This window comes from Megascapheus bottae, chromosome 14, assembly GCF_031878675.1.
Source record: "Megascapheus bottae isolate mThoBot1 chromosome 14, mThoBot2.hap1, whole genome shotgun sequence".
Classification (NCBI taxonomy): Eukaryota; Metazoa; Chordata; class Mammalia; order Rodentia; family Geomyidae; genus Megascapheus; species Megascapheus bottae.
The window spans coordinates 50,120,231-50,140,654 of record NC_143522.1 but is presented as its reverse complement, the minus strand read 5'-3'; the positions used below and the strand labels follow the sequence as shown (position 1 = coordinate 50,140,654).

The 20,424-nt window shown below is 37.1% G+C and overlaps 1 protein-coding gene across 3 annotated transcripts in view; it reads left to right on the top strand.

The window, feature by feature from the left end:
• The window catches only part of Akap6 (A-kinase anchoring protein 6), a 461,670-nt gene extending 441,602 nt beyond the window's left edge, over positions 1-20,068 (top strand). For all 3 annotated transcript variants that reach the window (XM_090345201.1, XM_090345199.1, XM_090345200.1), the window contains 2 exons: positions 9,548-12,952; positions 18,303-20,068. In XM_090345201.1, coding sequence (XP_090201327.1) covers positions 9,548-12,910 — 3,363 coding nt within the window. In that variant the 3' untranslated portion in view covers positions 12,911-12,952; positions 18,303-20,068. The remainder of the gene's footprint in view (positions 1-9,547; positions 12,953-18,302) is intronic.
• The last annotated feature ends 356 nt before the right edge of the window (positions 20,069-20,424 follow it).

The window sequence follows — 20,424 nt, the reverse complement described above, 5'->3', positions numbered from 1 at the left end:
GGAAAATTCTCCTGCAATTTCCCTGCATTAATTATAACTTCTAACTCTATGGTCATTTTTACAGGGAGAGGTGTGACAGTTCAAGGGAGGGATCCTTCTCATTTTCTAGTCTTCTCCAAAGTCTTTGAAAGCAGTTATTTTTATGAAATACAAATCAAATGAAGTAAAATCTGATGTAGAATTAAGAGTTAAGCCAATCCAAGAAAAGGAGACTTAGCTGACCAGCCTGCTAATCAGCCTAAATCTTGAGCATATCAGTTTATATACAGGAGAAGTGCAATTTTATTTGATGGAACAGAGATTAAGATAATATGTGCCATTTTGATTATTCTTAATTTACTAATTGTCTAATATTATGTTATTTTGCTCTTTAAATGAAGTAACCATAATCTCAGAATTTAAACAAAAATGAAACAACCCTTCTGTCTGAAAGAAACAATTAAGGACAGCAATAGCACAATTTTGACTCTCAGTATTCCACTTCTTTGAGCATAAATAGACATATACTTCTGTACTGAATTTAGTATCCCTGACCCTCTTATCTTCAGGGAATATGTTTCAAGTCCTCTCAATGAATACCTAGAGGAACTACCTATAGTAATTAACCTTATGCATATTGTTTTTCCCCTGTAATCACAAAATGCAATGCCTTTTCTATCTTAACTAAGTACAAAAGCATAAATTAACAGTCTTTTTCCTTTGATTTTCATGGATAGATTTGTTCTCATGGTGAACCTTAGCATCCTCAAGCTATATCTTGTTGTACTTTTCATTCTTTGTGAAACTGAGAACTTCCACTTTTTCACTTGAAGAAAGTGATGTATGGTTTCTTTTTGGCAAATCTAAATTGCCAGCATCAGCACCCTCGTGCTATGGGGCCATTATTAAGTAAAATAAGGGTTACTCAAAAACTAGACTGTCTTGCTGCCAAAGTAGATCTGTTACCAAGATACCTACTAAGTTATTGACAAGCATATGCAGAAAAGATACTGGACAAATGGATGATTCATGCCTACATGGGATGGGATTGGGCAGAATGAAATTTTATCCCGGTGTGAATTGTTTACTTCTGGAATTTTCCATTTAATCTTTTCATAACCTGGTTGACCACAAATTAGATGATAGTATGGAAATCAAAACTGTAGAAGGGGAAACTACAGTTTGTACTTTGTAAGAACAAATGTAGGTAGGTGTAAGTGAAAATCATTACCTAATGAGTAGTTTTTCTGTCAGATCATCACACATTGGCAGTCTGGATATTACAACCTTAACTCTATATTACAGAAAATCCCATGTGTTAGAAACATTATTTGTTTACACAACTGTCATCTCATTTTCACTACCAATATTGTTTGTAATTTTTAAATTTCTTAGGTCTATGTTAGTGTGAAATCAGTATCATTGTAAAGGGAGGAGTATATTTTCCTTTCATCAAAAGTAAAGCAACATGGGACCAGGAGTTTGGCCTAGTGGTAGAGTGCTTGCTTACCATGCACGAAGACCCGGGTTCGATTCCTCGGTACCACATACATAGAAAAAAGCGGGAAGTGGTGCTGAGGCTCAAATGGTAGAGCTCTAGCCTTGAGAAAGATGAAGGACAGTGCTCAGGTCCTGAGCTCAAGCCCAGGACTGGCCAATAATAATAATAATAATAATAATAATAATAATAAATAAGGCAATAGTTCTTTAAATGTCTTATATGTGGTTACTTCTATTTTTTTCTTTCTCTTTTAGTGTTTTATATCTGTTGTCTTATATATAACCTTGCTTGATCCATGGAAGGGAAAGGGAATCCCAGAAACAGCAGACAAAGGATAAATTATTGCAACAATGATACTTATTAGATACTACTAACTTTACAACTTTAGTGGGGGAGTAGGTAGTGGTAAGCAAGGAGAAAATAAAGGAGGGAGTAACAATGTTTAAAAAGAAATATACTCATTACCTTACTTTTGTAACTGTAAACCTCCTTGTTCATCACCTTTACAATAAATAAAAACAAACAAATGAATTTTTAAAAAACCCACTATTTTTGAGTTGGGATTTTTGGTGTTGTTTTTGGTTTTTTCCATATATTTTTATTGAAATTAATAGAAGGCTTACATTATATTTGCCAGATAGAAGGTGCATTAATTCACATACATTGATACCCTTTCTCATGTCTTGGTCCCCATTTCCTTCCCCCCCACCCCTCATCTTGTTTTCCCCCCTTCCCTAACCAATTTCAAATAACCAAATACAAATATATCCAATATATCAGATAACAAAGTGAGATACTGTAATAATATGAGATAACCAAGGGACAGCAAAAGAGATGAGAGATAACATAGTACATTAAGGACAGCAATCACTCATTATATGGTTTTTTTTCAACTTTTAAAATTTGTTTTTGTTAAGCTTCCTCATTAGGATAAACTCTGAAGTAATTATAGTAGCTCTTTGTTATTAACCAAACAAAGCAAAAACAACAGTAAAACACTATAATTTAAGAAATTCCAGAGTTTTAGGAGCTCTGTGCCAGCAATCTGGGAAAAAGACCAAGTATATTTCACATTACACTGTAACTTCTTAATCAAAAAAAGTACTTTTTGTGGACACACCTTTAATTGAAACTGAACTTAAAAGGAGAAAGAAAATAAGAAAATGTTCATGTTTTGTGTATCCTATGTTATTCTCTGGAATTCCTTCTAAAACTTTAGGATGACTTTGCTTATAGAGTATTAATATTCTCAGCAACTTATTTTTTTTTACAAACAAAACCAAAGCAAAAGTTAAAAATAATTTTTGAGGGACAGGAGTTTGGCCTAGTAGTAGAGTGCTTGCCTAGCATGCATGAAGATCTGGGTTCTATTCCTTGGTACCACATACATAGAAAAAGCCAGAAGTGGTGCTGAGGCTCAAGGGGTAGAGCTCTAGCCTTGAGAAAGTCCAAGGACAGTGCTCAGGCCCTGAGCTCAAGCCTAGCAAAAAAATAATAGTAATTTTTGGTTGTTAAACACAGAGTTATGATGGGCTGCTATGCCTTGTGTTGAAGAGAAATACAAGTACATTCTGAGGTACCCATTATTTCTCTAATTCTGTTTACCTTTTGAAGACTGGTGCTAGATTGGAAAGGCAATGAATAGTACTGACAGGATCAAGCTCCTAATTTCAGTTTTAAATTTCTACGAACCTGGATCCTTCAGTTTTCCAATACCACTTTCTATCACAACTGTCTTTAAGGTTACAAATGATTTTTTTAATATTTTATTTTATTGTAAAGGTGATACACAGGGATGTTACCGTTGTATAGGTTAGGTAGTGAGTACATTTCTTGCCAAATAGTTTTGCATCCTCTCATTTTCCTCTACTTTCCCTCCCCACTTCCCCATAAGTTATAAAGTTTATTTTCATATTGTCTTGTGAGTATCCACTGTTGCATTGTTCACCCTTGGTCTGAGTATGTTTTCAAAGCTATCAAGTTTTCTAACTTCAGAGATCGCATCAGTTTGAAATTTAGTGATTCAAAACCTTTCCCTATCTCCTTTCAAAAGTTTGTCAGACCATGGGCAAGTATTTCTTACTTCAATTCACTCCAAAAATTTATTATTATTATTACTGTTTTAGACACTGATTCATACCAGTCACTATTTTAGGTGTTAGAGATGACAGGAAAGGCAAAACCTTGGACCTCCTGAAGTTTATTCATGGAGGGAAAGCACTTGTTTTCCATTGTTAGGCTCCTCTTTGTCCTTGGTCCCTATTGAGAACAGAGCCATTTTAAAAGTTACATGAGAAAAACATCTAATGGGTTTTTCATTTTCAACTCTATCAGAATTACTTATGTAGTCAAGACTAGGAAATATGCCCATATCAATACTCATTTTAAGGAGATGACTTTAGATTTTACTTGTCTGTTTTGAGTTCTGATCAGCTTTGTTATTGAAAAAGATCATTCACTAGAACAGTTTTTGATCATTAGTGTGGGATAGATTTTCAAAGCACTTTCAGAGCTGAGACAAGTTACTTTAACATGATTGTCAATCTGATAGATAGTGAACAGGATTTGATTGCTCAAATGTGTCAATGGTGACAGAAATTCACAATGGACCTGCTTTTTTAAAAAAAAAAAAAGATTATTTTCAAGAAATAGAAAGTCCTTGAGCCTTGGGCCTTGCTGTGGGCTGGGGCAGGTGTTTTTCTTATTTATTACTGCAGGAGAAAATCAACTAACTAGGGAATGCAAAGACAAATGGAACAAGCATTTACAGCTCGTAGAAAAATGAGTAAGGGGCCTAATTAATGTTACCAGCCACCTGTCTTAATGCACATATTGTTATGATCATTTAATATTCAGCTATGCTACATTATCTTTGCTCACTTTAACATAAGTAGAGAGAGCTGTGGAGAACAGCCATTCATTGTACTCTTATTATGTCCCAGGTCCTTTCCCTATCTATCTATCTATCTCTTATTTAAAATTTCTGATAACCAAAAAAGAAGTCATGATGTGCTGAGATTATTCTAGATACATAAATGATGAAATTGATTCTTACAAAAATGAAGTAACTGAAGCTGGACACTGATGTTTCATACCTATAATCCTAGCTAATCAGGAGGCTGAAATCTGAGGATCAGAGTTTAAAGCCAGCCTGGGAAAGAAAAGTCCCAGATACTCTTTTCTTTCCTTTCCTTTTCTTTTCTTTTCTTTTCTTTTCTTTTCTTTTCTTTTCTTTTCTTTCCTTCCTTCCTTCCTTCCTTCCCTCCCTCACATCCCCTCTCTTACTCTTTCTTTCTTTCTTTCTTTCTTTCTTTCTTTCTTTCTTTCTTTCTTTCTTCACTCTGTCTCTTGCTTTCTTTTTTCTCTTTCTCTCTCTCTCTCTTTCTTTCTTTCTTTCTTTTTTATTGCCAGTCCTGGGGCTTGAACTTGGGAACTGTGAAAGAAAGAAAGAAGAAAGAAAGAAAGAAAGAAAGAAAGAAAGAAAGAAAGAAAGAAAGAAAGAAAGGAGGGAGGAAAAAAGGAGGGAAGGAGGAAGAAAGGAGGGAGGGAGGAAGAAAGGAGGGAGGAAGGGAGGGGAGAGAGAGAAAGAGAAGGGGGAGGACTATTTGGGTGCCAGTAGCTCATACCTGTAATCCTTGATACTCAGGAGGTTGAGATCTGAAAATCAAAGCTAGCCTGGGCAGGGCATAGCAGTTTGTGAGATGATTATCTCCACTAACCTACCAAAAGAGCCAGAAGTGGAGCTGTGGCTCAAGTGGTAGAGTGCTAGCCTTGGGCAAAAGAACTAATGGGGGCCAGGTGGTGGAGTGTTTGCTTAGCATGCATGAAGACCCGGGTTTGATTTCCCAGTACCACATACATAGAAAAGCCAGAAGTGGTGTTGTGGCTCAAGTGGTAGAGCACTAAGCCTTGAGAAAGCCCAAGGACATTGCTCAGGTTCTGAGTTCAAACCCCAGTACACCTGAAAATTTAAAAATAAGAAATTACTACCTCTAAAATAATAGTTAACATGAAGAGGATTTAGGTTTTCAATCAGGACCTTTTTTGTTTCTTCCCCAGTCCCCAAATGGCTAGTAAACAGTTAACATTTTTTCTTTTGTTCTCTGTTTTTATTGTAAACTCTGATTCTCTACTCAATAAGAGTGTGTTACAAACTTTTGAGTTCCTCTAGTAGTTTTCTTTCTGTATTCTCAGGATTTAAGTGTTTGTGGTTGTTGGTGCTACTGTTTTTTTGTTCGTTCGTTTGTTTGTTTGTAAAATTTCTACCTAAGTTTAGTTTTCTTTATTCTATTTTATTGTCGGGGTAACATAGGGAGGGGTTATAGTTATGTTTTCAGGTAGTAGGTGCATACCTAAGTTTAGTTTTAAAAAATGTGCTTTGGCTAATCTTATGGAGTGAGACTAGGAAAAACAGCAGAATACATACACATATTTTGGAATTTCCTCTCATTTAATTGATTTCTTTAACCTTAACTATATATGATTTTCTCTGTCCTCTCTAGAGGATATCTGTAGTCTTCTTTTTAACCAAGCATGGATGTGAATATTTTTATTCAATTTTAGTTCGTGCCATGTATGGGATTTTTTGTCATGATCTACTTTCCACAGATAAATCTCTCTTCTCAAATTTTTGCATATAGTTTTATTCATTAAGTTTTTGGATCTAGAATAAACAAAGCGAATACAAATTGCATGACCTCCTAACAGTTTTGTTCATTAGAAGCATCAGAAACTTAAGTCAGTTCTTCCTAGTTTTTTAACTTTTGGTTTTGGTGGTACTAGGGTTTGAACTGAGGAGCCTAGTTTATTAGGCTGGCACTCTGCCACTTAAGCTATGCCCCCGGCTCTTCTTTTCCTTTTTATCGGGGGATGGAATCTAGCATCTTTTCTACTCAAGCAGATCTCAAACCAGGATTCTACTGATATCAACCTCAAAACAGGGTATAAACTGCCAGCATCCAGTTCTTATTAGTCTTTTTGAAATTTTTTCAAACATGTCTTTCAAGAGACATAACCTTTTTAAAGAAAAATTCAGAGGCAGCTATGACTTTTATTAGTTTGTCATTTTGTACAATGGTCAGGTTTCTTCATCTCCATTCTTAAATACTAATGCTTTTCTCATTTCTTTGTTTTAAATTTAATTTTGTTGTCAGGGTAATGTATAGAGGGGTTACAGTTACATTCATAAAGTAGTGAGTACATTACTTCTTGAATATTGTTACCCCTTCCCATATTTTTCTCGCACTTTCCTCCCCCCATCCCCAATATGTTGGAAATGAACTTTCCAACATATTGTCCTAGGAATACTGTGGTTACACTGGTTCACCTTTGTCCTTTGTCTCACCATCTTGTTTTTCCCCTTCCTTTCCCTGATTCAAATTAACAAATAGATGTATATACAATACACCAGGCACCAAAGTCAGATACAACAACAACAGGAGGAGAGCCCGGGGTAGGGAAGTGAAAGAAGTTAACTGTCAAACTGTCAAAGACACTTTCTTGTTAAAGGGAGAGAGAGAGAGAGGGAGAGAGGGAGGGAGGGAGTGAAAGAGAGAGAGAGAGAGAGAGAGAGAGAGAGAGAGAGAGAGAGAGAGAGAGAGAGAGAGAGAGAGAGAGAGAGAGGGAGGGAGGGAGGGAGGGAGGGAGGGGGAGGGAGGGAGGGAGGGAGGGAGGGAGGGAGGGAGGGAGAAGAATCAGGAGCACATTTTAAAGACAAACGTGATTTTCAATTGAATGATTGTCTATGGATCTTTTCAGATAGTTCATGGACATTTGAAAAATTTTAGAAGTCATTCAGAACTTTAAAGGAAAAGAGAGTTGAGCAGGACCTCAAAAAATGTTGAGTTAGAAAGATCTTGAGTTGGAGGCTATATTGGGTTGTATAGTGAGTTCTAGGCTAGCCCAGAGTACATAGCAACAGCCTCCCTTTACTTTTTTATATATCTAATCTTACAGAAATCTTCCAACTACTTTATTGAGTAAAGGATTTACTCCTTCAGGTACTTTTCTAGGTATTTAGAAGGTCATAAAGGCAGCAAATGACGCTGTTATGATGAAAGACCAGTCTGAGTTGCAGGCATCACCTCGGCTTAGCTCCTAGCATACCCAGGCAGCATAATGCATGCATCTCCACTGGAGTCCCTGAGTTTCCTCCTGCAAAATCTAGAGTCAACCAAAGAGTTACAAAGAGACCTCCTTTGTTTATTAGTCAGAATATGGTCTCAGGCAAGATAGTATTTGAAATTAATATACTGTTTGATTAGACTGATTGATTGTTCCTACAGCTGAAGATTTTAACATTCATTAGCCATATAAATTGGTCATTAGTCCTTTCCTTTATCAGCAAAGCAAAAAATAAACAGAAATTCAAATAAAAATTCATCACGGTAAATGCACTCTATATCTAACTGACGGTGATGGCTCCTGGTATTCTAGATTAACTGTGGTAACATTGGCAGCAGGAAAGATTTCTGTTAGAAAATTAAAAACTATCTTTCAATTAATGTTTGCTTTGTAACTAGACTCTTTACACTTAAGCAGGCTATGCAGATAATCTCTCACATATCCAGTATAATAAAGCACTAATGGGTATTTTGTACTTAATGTGTTTGTGTGGTATGCTTTAGCTATGAGTTTAAGAGAGCATTGAGGGCTACTATCATGCTCCTGGTGAATTGTTCTTCCTCTCACTGCAGCATAAAAGCATCATAGCCTGTTTTCTGGCTGGACAATTGAAATTATTTAAACTTACAATGCCAAATGCCAAAAAGAAAACTATTATTGGAGTGACATCTCTCACTACTTACCATGTCTCTACCTATCCCTTTTGGTTTAATAACAATTTCAAAGAGATAGTAAAAAGAAGGCATTAATTGAACCCTTTGTAAACTGACTCAGGGCCACTGTAGTACAGTAACAACTGCAGCTATCTAATTTTCCCCTCATTTAATACTTAGGATGAACCTGGAAGATAGTTTTCTCCCCACTCTCAGGTGATGAGATTGTTACTCTGAAAAAAGTGACTTGTCCGATATTGTGATGCTGGTATGCAGATACTTCAAATAGTCCGCTAGTTCTATAGTCATGCTCAATTAGATAGATATCTAACTGTCCAGTATGAACTGTTTATATTTCTGTCTGTGGGTAGGCCTATCGGGGCCTACAATACATTCATCACCTTTTTCAGCATAAATCCAGATGGCTGGTAGTAAGTAAGGATGGTGAAGGAATCCTGATAGGATCTAGGGGCCCATGTGTCTACTGTCCCAGAGTAGGTAGTTGTTTCAATGTCTCCTTCACTGACAATTCCATTCTCACTGCCAGAATTCTGGCTCATGTCTCCACTGAGGCACAGGCATGGCTTCCCCAAACTGGAACCCCCTAAAAGATCTGGCAAAGATTTTGTAGATGAAAATGACGAGTCTTTACTGAGGCTCTTGAGATAGTTTTTATTCCAAGACTGGAGGGGGGTTGGAAGAGTAAACCCTGCCTGTGAGAAACAGAGGTGAACTTACAGTAGTCAGTTTAGTGAGTTAGCAAGAATGAAAGTGAAATCTCTTGACATAGATAAAGATTGGGAAAGAGACAGGCTGAGGGAACAAGAATTAAACAATTTTTCTTGGACACTCAAGGTTAGGTGTAGATGAGGAAAACATCTTGAGGAAACTCAAGATATTCTTCCAGCATGAACTCAGCAAGTACTATAGGCTACATGTGCACATGCCTTAAGAGAGGTCCCAAACTACATTCACCCCATGTACCCTGCAGTTTTATCTTTCCCCTATTTAAATCAATAGTAAATAGTTAATCTCCTAAATTACTGTTTGGCTGTAATAAACTTAAGTTTCAATCTATGTTATTGCCATCCATGACAAATTACTATTGATATCAAATTCTGTCTCATCATTTTAGATGTTTCATCAGAGAGGAGAAGGGTTGATAATTCTACTGCTTTTTAAATTCATGGTTAAGGCAGTTTTATTTCCTGACTATCCCAAGAGATTTGGAGTGAATTTTTCTGCTTATGTTCACTAATTCTCATTCTCTTTTTCCTTTTCCTCCACACAGGAAACGTTGAATGTGATTGAACCTGGCTTGATGGACCTAAATGGGATGAATGAGGATGCGCTGGAATGGGATGAAACAGATATAAGTAACAAATTAATTAGTTTGAATGAAGAATTAAATGACCCAGATCTAAAACTTCAGCCTGCCATGCCTTCAGTGAAGCTTGAAGAGACAGGCAGTGAAGACCGTGGTTATGAAGAGGAAGCAGGTGACCATGGAGATGCTCAACATGCCGCAAATGTTGCTGCCCACTCCAGTCCACCCATTTATCAAGTCTACAGTCTTCACAACATTGAGCTCTGTGAAGACAGCCACATGCCGTTTCTGAAAAATGACCAAAAGTTCATTGGAATGACACAGAGTGCTGTTTTAACTAAGACTCTCAGTAAAGACTCGTCATTTTCATCTACAAAATCTTTGCCAGATCTTTTAGGAGGTTCCAATTTGGGGAAGCCATGTCTGTGCCTCAGTGGAGACATGAGCCAGAATTCTGGCAGTGAGAGTGGAATTGTCAGTGAAGGAGACATTGAAACAACTACCAACTCTGAAATGTGTTTGCTCAATGTGGTAGATGTGTCCCCGAGTAACCTTGAAAACAAACATCTGGACCCAAAACTGGGGGTTGCAGTGAATGTGTTAAAGCAAAAATTGAAAGATGGGGAAGGATGTATTAAGCTTCCCAATAGCTCTCAGTCATCCATCTCACCAGCGGGTTGTGTAAATGGAAAATCTGGAGATTTAAACAACATTACCAAACATACCCCTGATTGTTTGGGAGAAGAATTACAAGGAAAACACGATGTGTTTACATTTTATGATTACTCATACCTCCAAGGCTCAAAACTCAAATTACCAATGATAATGAAACAGTCACAAAATGACAAAGCACATGTAGAGGATCCCCTTCTTCGTGATTTTTACTTTGACAAAATATCTTGCAAATCTAAACATCAGACCTTAGAGTTACAAACAGATGCTCCTCCCCATGAAAGGATTTTGGCAAGTGTGTCCCATGAAATGGATCACAATTCCTATAAAAGTACTGATATAGAGAAGACATTTGCTGGCATCCAGAGTGCCAAACAACTCTCCCTTTTATCTCGTAGTTCATCCATTGAGTTCCTTTCTCCAGGGGGTGATTTATTTGGATTGGGTGTCTTTAAAAATGGCAGTGACAACCTCCAGAGAAGCACTTCTTTAGAAAGTTGGTTGACATCCTATAAAAGCAATGAAGATCTTTTTAGTTGTCACAGCTCTGGGGACTTAAGTGTGAGCAGTGGCTCTGTTGGTGAACTAAGTAAAAGGACATTAGATCTTCTGAATCGTTTGGAGAATATCCAGAGCCCCTCAGAACAAAAGATAAAGAGAAGTGTCTCTGACATCACTCTCCAAAGCAGTTCACAAAAGATGGCCTTTACTGGCCAGATGTCACTGGACATAGCATCATCTATCAATGAAGATTCCGCAGCATCTCTCACAGAACTTAGTAGCAGTGATGAGCTTTCTCTTTGCTCTGAAGATATTGTGTTACACAAGAACAAGGTCCCGGAATCAAATGCATCGTTCAGGAAGTGCCTGAATCGTTCGGTGGCTGATGAAAGTGATGTCAATGTCAGCATGATTGTTAACGTCTCCTGCACCTCTGCTTGCACGGATGATGAGGATGACAGTGACCTGCTCTCCAGCTCTACACTCACGTTGACCGAAGAGGAGCTGGGTATTAAAGATGAGGATGATGACTCCAGTATTGCAACTGATGATGAAATTTATGAAGAATGCAACCTGATGTCAGGACTAGACTATATAAAGAATGAATTGCAGACCTGGATTAGGCCAAAACTTTCCACGACAAGAGATAAGAAACGGTGCAACCTCATCAATGATATAAAGGGCAGTAAAGATGTGGGCAGTGGTGATGTGACCGAGCCCTCTGATACCCTCAACATTGAGGCCCTTTTAAACAGCTCCAAAAAATGTCTCTCTGAAAATAATGGAAATGCAAAGAATTCATTCCACACTGAGTTTGAAACAAAGGGTGAAAATAAGAAAAGCATTTTCATAGTGAATAAAGATCCACATGTAGCAGACATGGAAAATGGCAACATTGAAAGTGCATCAGAAAGGCAAAAGGATAAACCCAATGGGAATTCAAAGACATCAGAAAATCTTGGTTCAAATAAGAAAAAGATTTTAAAGAGTGAGCCTTGTACATGTAAAACATTCATGGACGGTTCAGATGATTCAGATATTGCTCGAAAGGAATTTGTTCCAGAAAATGCTACACATCTTCCAAAGAAATCTCCAAATCACCTCCATTTTGAAAATCAAAGTGCTGTTTGCACTCCTATTGAGAAGTCTTGCCCAGAAGTGGCTTTAGAAACCGGAGTTAACAGCAGACAAGACAGTGATGTACAGAAATCTTCATCTAATGATGTACCAAGTGTGGCTGCGAAATCTGCTGGTTGCTGCCTAGCACTTGAACAAAATGAAACAGAGGAAAACGCTTCTCTCAGCGACAATGCTTCCTGTTGTGACTGTGAACCAGATGTTTTCCTTCAAAAAGATGCTGAAGATTGCTCAGTACATGACTTTGTGAAGGAAATCATTGACATGGCTTCAACAGCTCTGAAAAGCAAATCTCAACCTGAAAATGAGGTAGCTGCTCCCACTTCATTAACTCAAATCAAGGAGAAAGTGCTAGAACATTCTCATCGGCCCATCCAGCTAAGAAAGGGGGACTTTTATTCCTACTTATCTCTTTCCTCTCATGACAGTGATTGTGGAGAGGTCACCAATTACGTAGATGAGAAAAGTAACACCCCGTTGCTATTAGACACAATCGACTCAGGTGTAGATGACAAGGAAGATATTGAATGTTTCTTTGAGGCCTGTGTTGAGGATGAGCCTAATGAAGAGGAACCTTCTTTCTCTAGAGCTCCTTCAAATGAAGCTGTAGTTCCCCTCGGAGCCATGGGGTCATCACCAGCAATGGCAGGCTCTTCCATGTTCAGTGATACTCCTCCCTTAGCTGCTGATGCCCATGTGGTGGCTCACATGAGACCTGCCCCACAGGAAGAAGCTGACGATGGAAAGAAAGTAGATGATTGGCCCCAAACCTCCCAAGGCTGTGCAGAAAGCTCTCTGATTACTCCTTCGGGTGTGGGGAGTGGAAAAGAAAGTTCAGGAAACCCAGATCAATCCCAAATGACAGCACATGACATTGCTTCAGCCAAATCTAGTGTTCGTGTGAAGGCCAGTCAGCCAAAAGACAAGGCCACATTACATCCCAGGCCCCAAGCTTTAACCTGTGAAGAAAAGCTCATAAGCATTCATGAAGAACGTCATAGAAATATGCATAGGTAGAATGTACCACCCCTACAAGCATGAGCATCATCTCATTGGAAGGTATGTATAAATCTTCATGTCATATGGATTCTTAACATATGAGTTTGCACCCACAAAATCATGACAGAATGACTCAGAATGACCAGTGATGGCAGATATTTATCTAAACAAGTTATGGGCATAGGAGAAAATACTCTCTGTAAGGAGAGTACCTGAGAAGGAGAAAGGGGTGGGGGGAGTGGGGAAGAGAGAGGGGAACCCACAGTTTTAAAAAAAAAACTGTCATTTTTAGTGAGGTTATATCTTTACTCCATCATTTTGGTAAGAATACAAAATCTGAGAAAGGAGAAGAGCAATTTAGAACTGCAAGTTCTTCCACCAAGGGAGGAAAAAAAAGGGCTTGTCCAAGTTACAGTTACACTTGGAGATCAAAATGCATGCACAGTAGCAACAGTGCCCACTTCAGCTCCTGCACACGCTACCCATCCCCTCGTGCCTGAAGATGAGCATCGATTAGGCTAAAGGCTGTGTCCCCTGCTTTGGGCCCCCTTTTGTGCTTCTGTCTGATGTAACTATCATCACATTTGTTTCCCCAGCAAAAGGCTGTTCTGTCACGGCTCCTAATCGTGGCCATGTCTGGGAACTCAAATAGGAGGGGAAAGTTGATGTTAAAGAAGAGGCTCTTATTTATCCACACACAGAGGGAAAGCAGGCAGAGAAAGCCTATGCAGAGAGAATACATGACAAGTTAATGGCATCTTGATAAAAACAGAATTTTTGAATTTTGCCTGAAGGTGACAGGCTGATTTCCATCAAATTTGTAGAGAAAGTCATTCCACTCTTCATATTTAATAAGACAGCTATTGATTGATAATTCTGAGATGATGATGTCTCTCTAGCAGCGACACAAAGATCTTCTTATTTCCCATTTCTAAACCCCAGTGTTGAATAAGCTTTCTCAATCAAGTTCAAAGAACATTTGAGGTTTCAAAGGAGAGAGTCGCATTTCACCAAGGTGTGAGGCACTTAGTGCCAACTCCACCCCCCTCCAGAGGCCTAATGCCGTAACCTAAACTCGTGCTATAGGAAATGAATTACAGAAGCAATCTACCCTAATTTGTTAACTTATTCAAATAACAGTTATTATACTTAACTATGCTAAAGATTATCTTTTTTGTGGCAGATTGTTTATTTTTTGATGAGCCTAATTACTGATTTTCTAAAAGTAATTTACATTTATTACAAATACATCTTTTAAAATGTGACAGATAAATGTTGTTCCCATAATGTATTATGAAAAAAGTTACTATTTAAAAACACATTATTTAATTTGAAAGATGAATGGCAAACATCATTATTTTTTTTCCTGCAACACCTGTGCCCTAAGCTCATTAAAATGTGTGATTCTGCATAGAGCTGCTAGAAATGGGGAGTGGGGGGATCTATACCATACATATACCCTAAAAATAAACTCCGTATGCAAAGTTGAAAAAAGCCATCCTACTTGCTAATATAGCTCAACTAATTTTCTGTTTTAGATTCTATTTACAGTTGGCTGCAAGAAGGAACAAAAGTAGGAGAGAGAGAGAAATGTATTTTGTGTGAGTTGTGTCCACCCTATAATCACATTCTCCATCAGTATGCAGTAAGACTGACCATTAAGTGAGAGAAACTGCAATTCCATAAGCCGCTTCAAAACAAGTTCTATTAGAACTGAGGTACTGCAGACCCTGCCAACAGCCTCAGAAGGGCTGGTAGAGTCTGGCTGATTTTGTTTTCTGAAAAGGGATAAAGGCTTGAAAGTAACACCACTCTGAGCATGACATCATGTGACTGTGACCCTCAACACACCAGTCAGTCATGCTGAGATCCAGAGCTGAGAAGCTTTGGCATTGGAGTAGCCTCTAGGATGCATGCTCCCTTTTTGATCCTCTGGGAGTTTCTCCTCTCCCTTACAGAGAAATAGGATTGAAATTAAATGTAAATGACAAGCTGCTCCATCTTAGACTTGGGCGACATGAATGTGCTGATGGATCTATGTAATCCTCACATTTTACAAGCAGAGACAACGTAAAAGTATCAGCTGGCCTGCTTGCTGCTTGCCAGTCAGCAATATTTTGTTGGGCTCCCATGATGTCTAGCTCTCTTGGGCAAAGGGAGAAATAACCCCATTTTACTTCTGTAGTGCTCACATTGCCCCCGAGTGTCTTGTTATCAAACTAGAACTATTTAAGTAACCATATTTACTGATTCTACTCAGTCATTAGCAGTGGATATCTGGCAGTAAATATTCACGTATTATTAGCAAGCACTTGGACAAGTTATTTAATCTGAAAAGGTTGCCAAGCCTTCAATATTTGATCTCAGGGACACATAGTAAAGCTATTGGATCTTTTTTGTTTTCATTATTCTTCCAAGGAGATTCAAGAAAAATTAAAGAAAAGGCTCTGCTTTTTAAAGCCATTTGATTTGAAACCATCATAGTGGTGGTGTTTTTCTCAGGACAATATACTCCACCATATGAAATAGGTAGGCTGTTTTCTAGATATAAATCTCAGATGATGAAAATGATTACAAATCCATCTAGAAGAAATATCTGTTAGAATTCAGGATACAGTCTATCATAACAGTAACAAATTTTTCCCTAACATTTTTAAAGCATTTTTATTGACTGTGTTCTAATATAAAACTCTAATGAAACTGTTCGGAAAGCTTTAGCATGATCTTAAAGTATGCATTTGCACTGACTTCCAGACACACTGCTGTGCTTTTCACTATTTTCATTTATGCGTCATGTTTCTATAAAAATAGAGAGGTCAGTTACAGCAAATCACATCAAAGGCAAAGTAACTGGATAGATCCAGCTCTCTCTGCCTAATTTGGAGGAAGCACATAATGTATGTCTGGAGTGCCTCCTAGGACCTGCCTAAGAGATGTACTTTGCACTAATCTTTTTGCTGTATTCTGACAGTTATTTCTTCATAATCCTCATCATAAGCCTCTGATCTTTGATGAATGGTTTAACCCTAAACTTCAAGCTGGATAAATCCTGTGGTAAAAAATTTAACTCATCACATGCAGCTAATGTGAATATTTTTTCTTTTCCTTTTGGTTTGCTTTGATGATGTTGTTTTGGAATCTTAGGGTGTGTGTGTATGTGTGTGTGTGTGTGTGTAGGAGGATATATTTACTTAGGATGCAATTATTTCCATTAGAAGTGTTTAGTTTGTTTTGGCTACTTTATTGGTCTGCAAATGTGATAGTTGGTAGCCCATAGACTTTTAGATTTTAAGCAATTATTTGTGTTTCTTATGCTCAAAAACACATATACTCAGTTCAGAGTGCCGTTGCTCAGGTTTTACAAACTGGAAAAGCTACAAGAGCAAACATTGCTCATAAGTAGATTGACAATAAGAGTAGTCTTTGTCAAATTTGGCCAAGCAGCTTTCAGAAACTACCTTTGGGGATTGTGTATTAATATTTCATTAGACATCTTAAAAATTCACCTTTAACTTAGAAAAAAATCATATTAACTCAAGTAAGCCAGACTCAAAGGAACATAGGCTCAATGGTTTCTCTCATTTGTCATAATCAGTAGAAACCTCGGGCTCTCCTAGCAGAGATTTACTATAGAACAAAACCTAGATACATAAGGCCATATATATGATGCTAAATGAAAAGATCTCCAGGATATAGAAACAAAAGCCATATAATGAGTGACTATTGTCCTTAATGTATTATGTTATCTCTCATCTCTTTTGCTGTCCCTTGGTTATCTCATATTGTTACAGTATTTCACCTTGTTATCTGATATATTGTATATATGCGTATTTGTTTATTTGAAATCAGGTAGGAAAGGGGGGAAAACAAGATGAGGGGCAGAGGTAGGTGAAGGGAAATGGGGACCAAGTCATGAGAAAGGGTATCAATGTATGTGAAGCAATGCACCTTCTATCTGGTAATTACAATAAGAAATACATGAAAAAAATTCACCTTTAAAACTATTTTAATAAATCAAGGTCATGTTGGTTGTGTGTTTTAATTATCCAGCTTTTTTGAACAACTAGCCCTGCCATTATAAACAACGCAATTTTTTCTCAACATAGTCTTTTTCTCTCCTACACACAGACACACACACACACACACACACACACAGACACACACACACACACACACACTGAAGTTGTGCCTTAGCCAGGTTTGTCTATTTCCAAGTGGGCTACGTTGAAAGAATTGATTATCCTGAGAGAATTGAGTGCCAGCTTTCTCTAAGACCAGATTTGTCTCACCTTAGTATTTCTTACTCAGAAACTACATTTCAGATGAATCATGTTCTCAGCATTTGAACAATGCAGCATGATTTCTTGAGTTACTACATTATTTTACTGTGCCAAATTTTGTTCCATCTGTTCCTGTCTGTCTCCCCTATTCCTGTTAACTTTTCTTTTCTCCCAAACTTCCTACAGTTTCAGCAAGACCATATTTTGTTGAAGGTTATTTTTTTGGTTCTAATCAGGAATTGCAAGTGAATGGAAAAAAAACACAGAAAGATAGCAAAAATGAGAACATCTGGCTTTAGAAGGCCAAGAAAACAGCCTAGTATCATACTTCAGAAAGTTTAAACCCCAGTAAGCAAAACCTTGCCTTATTTGAGAGTTGAAGACTTAACACAATTGCATCTAACATAGCCCATACCTGTAGTTTAAATATTCCTCATATTTGACCAATTAATTTTAGCCATTTAGAAATAAGAGAACAGACTGAATTTGGAACAAATTTATTTAAGCCATAAGATGCACAAAAATAATTGAATTGGTTAAAGCTCCACAGTGAAGTCTTACCTTAAATGGAACACATTAGTATTTGAGCTAAAAATCCTAATTACATCCTTTTAAAGTCAAGGGTGGGAACATTTAGAATTATCACAATGTTATGAATGCTTCAACACCATATAATAGTGGAATTGTTTGATACTACACATAAAGTCACTAAAGGAAAGATCAGACCCAAGAGCTCAGACTCTCAGACTTTTGAATCATTGTTAATGCCTGGCTACATCACTTGATATCAGCTATTCCAAGTTTCATACAAATTGAGAGTTTAAAACTAAATTCAACCATAAATAAGTGGATAGCTGAGAAAAGAGGTCAAATTTCATTTTATTTGTTTTTTTAAATAGCACTACATCTTTAAAGAAAATGTATTCTTCGCATCTATACTGAAATATTTTTGTAAGGAAGGTGAACTTTAAGCTACTAAATTCATGATTTATATTTTATAAATCCTTTCATTTGAGAACATTATCAGGTAATCCCCAAATGGTAGTCCCCATAGTGGTGTTTAAAGAACTTGGTTTTGCAAATGGAAACACTTCTGAAACCTTTTATTGTCCCATCTTTGTTTCTTATAGATAGCCTGGCCCTGATCCACGGCTTCTGGCTGTAACTCTGGCCCTGGTCTGGTCTCTGATTCCATCACATCACTGCTGTTTGCTCTACTGACTTTCCTAAGATGAATCTTCCTTCAGAACGTGGTTGGTCCATGTGGGCTTTGTGATCTGGATGTCTGCACATGGGTCTATTTAGGTGATCATCTTTGAAGTTCAACAAAGCTGCTTGTTCTCCCATGGATTCCTGTCCCAAGCTACCTCTGTCAACCCTCTGACTCCAGCAAGAAATTTCTTTTGACTTCTTTCCTTTCCTATCTGCTCCTTAAAGGTCTATACTTCACCAAAATTGATGGTCCATTCAGTTCACTGTCTGGAATGATTCCCAACCCCTTCTGCTCAATACTTGGCCAATTTCATTTATCAATCTGGATTTTTTTAGTAGTAGGATACCTTTCTCTATTGCAAGAGGTTTACCTAAAAATCAAACAATTCATTTGATTGTGCGTAGAGAAGGAACACTGGTTCTTCTTTCAAAATTAGGCAACTTTTTAAGGTGCCATCCTATTTATTTCATTTAAATAATGATCTATGCAGCACTTCAAGAAACAACTATAATAGTGTTGTGTATTATAAACTGGTGACATTCAACTATTAAAATATGTAAAACATTTGTTTTTCAATGCTTCTTGAGGTAGTAATGAGAAAAAAGTTGTGTTTTTCTTTTTTTAAAAAAAGTGTGCCTTGCTTGTATTTCTTTTATTGTTTATTAAAAAGCTGCTTTCATAGTAAAATTATGTTAGTTTGAAAGGAGGAAATAGCAAGGTTAAGACATGAATGATTTCTGTATATATCTATAGTCAAGTAGAAACATTGATGTATAATGACAGTATAAAATACTTTCATATTTATGATGTCTAGTGATGTGGAAAATATAAGCCTTAAATTCATTAGATTGCATGGTAATTAAAATTGGCTTAATAAAGATAGTTTATTGGGGGAAAAGGAAAACTAGTGATCTCTTCTACTATCTCCTTGCCAAATTGTTGCATCTGTTTCTGAAACATATAACATCTAATAGCTTCTACAATGTCCATATTGCATAAGAGGCTTAAAATTACTAAAATGACGTATTAGGCATGAAGCCTTTACAATTTTTAAAATCTTTCTGGCCACTAAAGATTGTTTTTGCCAGTCCCGGAGCTTGAACTCAAGGCCTTAGTACTCTCCTGGGGCTTTCTCTCAAGGCTAGCGCTCTACCACTAGAGCCACAGCACCACTTCTGGCTTTTTTCTGTATATGTGGTACTGAAGAATCGAACTCAGTTCTTTGTGCATGTTAGGCAAGCACTCTACTGCTAGGCCACTAAAGATTTTGAAACAACAAATAATAAAAGACCAGTTCCTCTAACCAATAAAATTCATACTATATGTTTTATTTCTTTTTATTATTAAGGGTTAATTAATGTTAAATGTCAGGGTACCCTTGTGTGTCTTTATTTATTTAGAACAATTGTTTCAATGGGTTTTATAGAAAGATGATAGAAAAATATAGAAAATATCATTTATTATTTTTATTTAAATTATACATTTCAAGTATATTTATCTTGTGCAAGAGAAAGCAGCAAAGAAATATTTCATTTGATCTTGAAATGTAGTTTTAAATTTGTATTATAATTCCTACTAAAGTGCCTCACACAGTAGGTATTTTATAGTAACTTGCTGAATGGAAATATTGAATTAGGAAATGTGGATGATTTATATATATATATATCCACACACACACACACACACACATATATATATATATATATATATCTTCACTTTGAGAGATCTACATTAAAACATCTACATGACTAGAAAAAGACATATGCTGTATAAAACCACTTACAATGTATAATCAATGATCAGATATCAAAAAACGAAAGCGTGTTATGGTTTTACATGTCACAGAAATGACAATCATTCATTCAACAGATAGTTCATGAATAACCAGGATCTGCATGGCACTGTTCTAAGTTCAAGGAATGAAATGGTGAAAAGACAAAGGCCCTGCCCTCAGCAGCTTACCTACATTAGGGACAAAGTGAGCACCAAAAATGCATGCGGCAGGTGACCTACAGGTGAGGAAGAGAAAAAATAGAGAT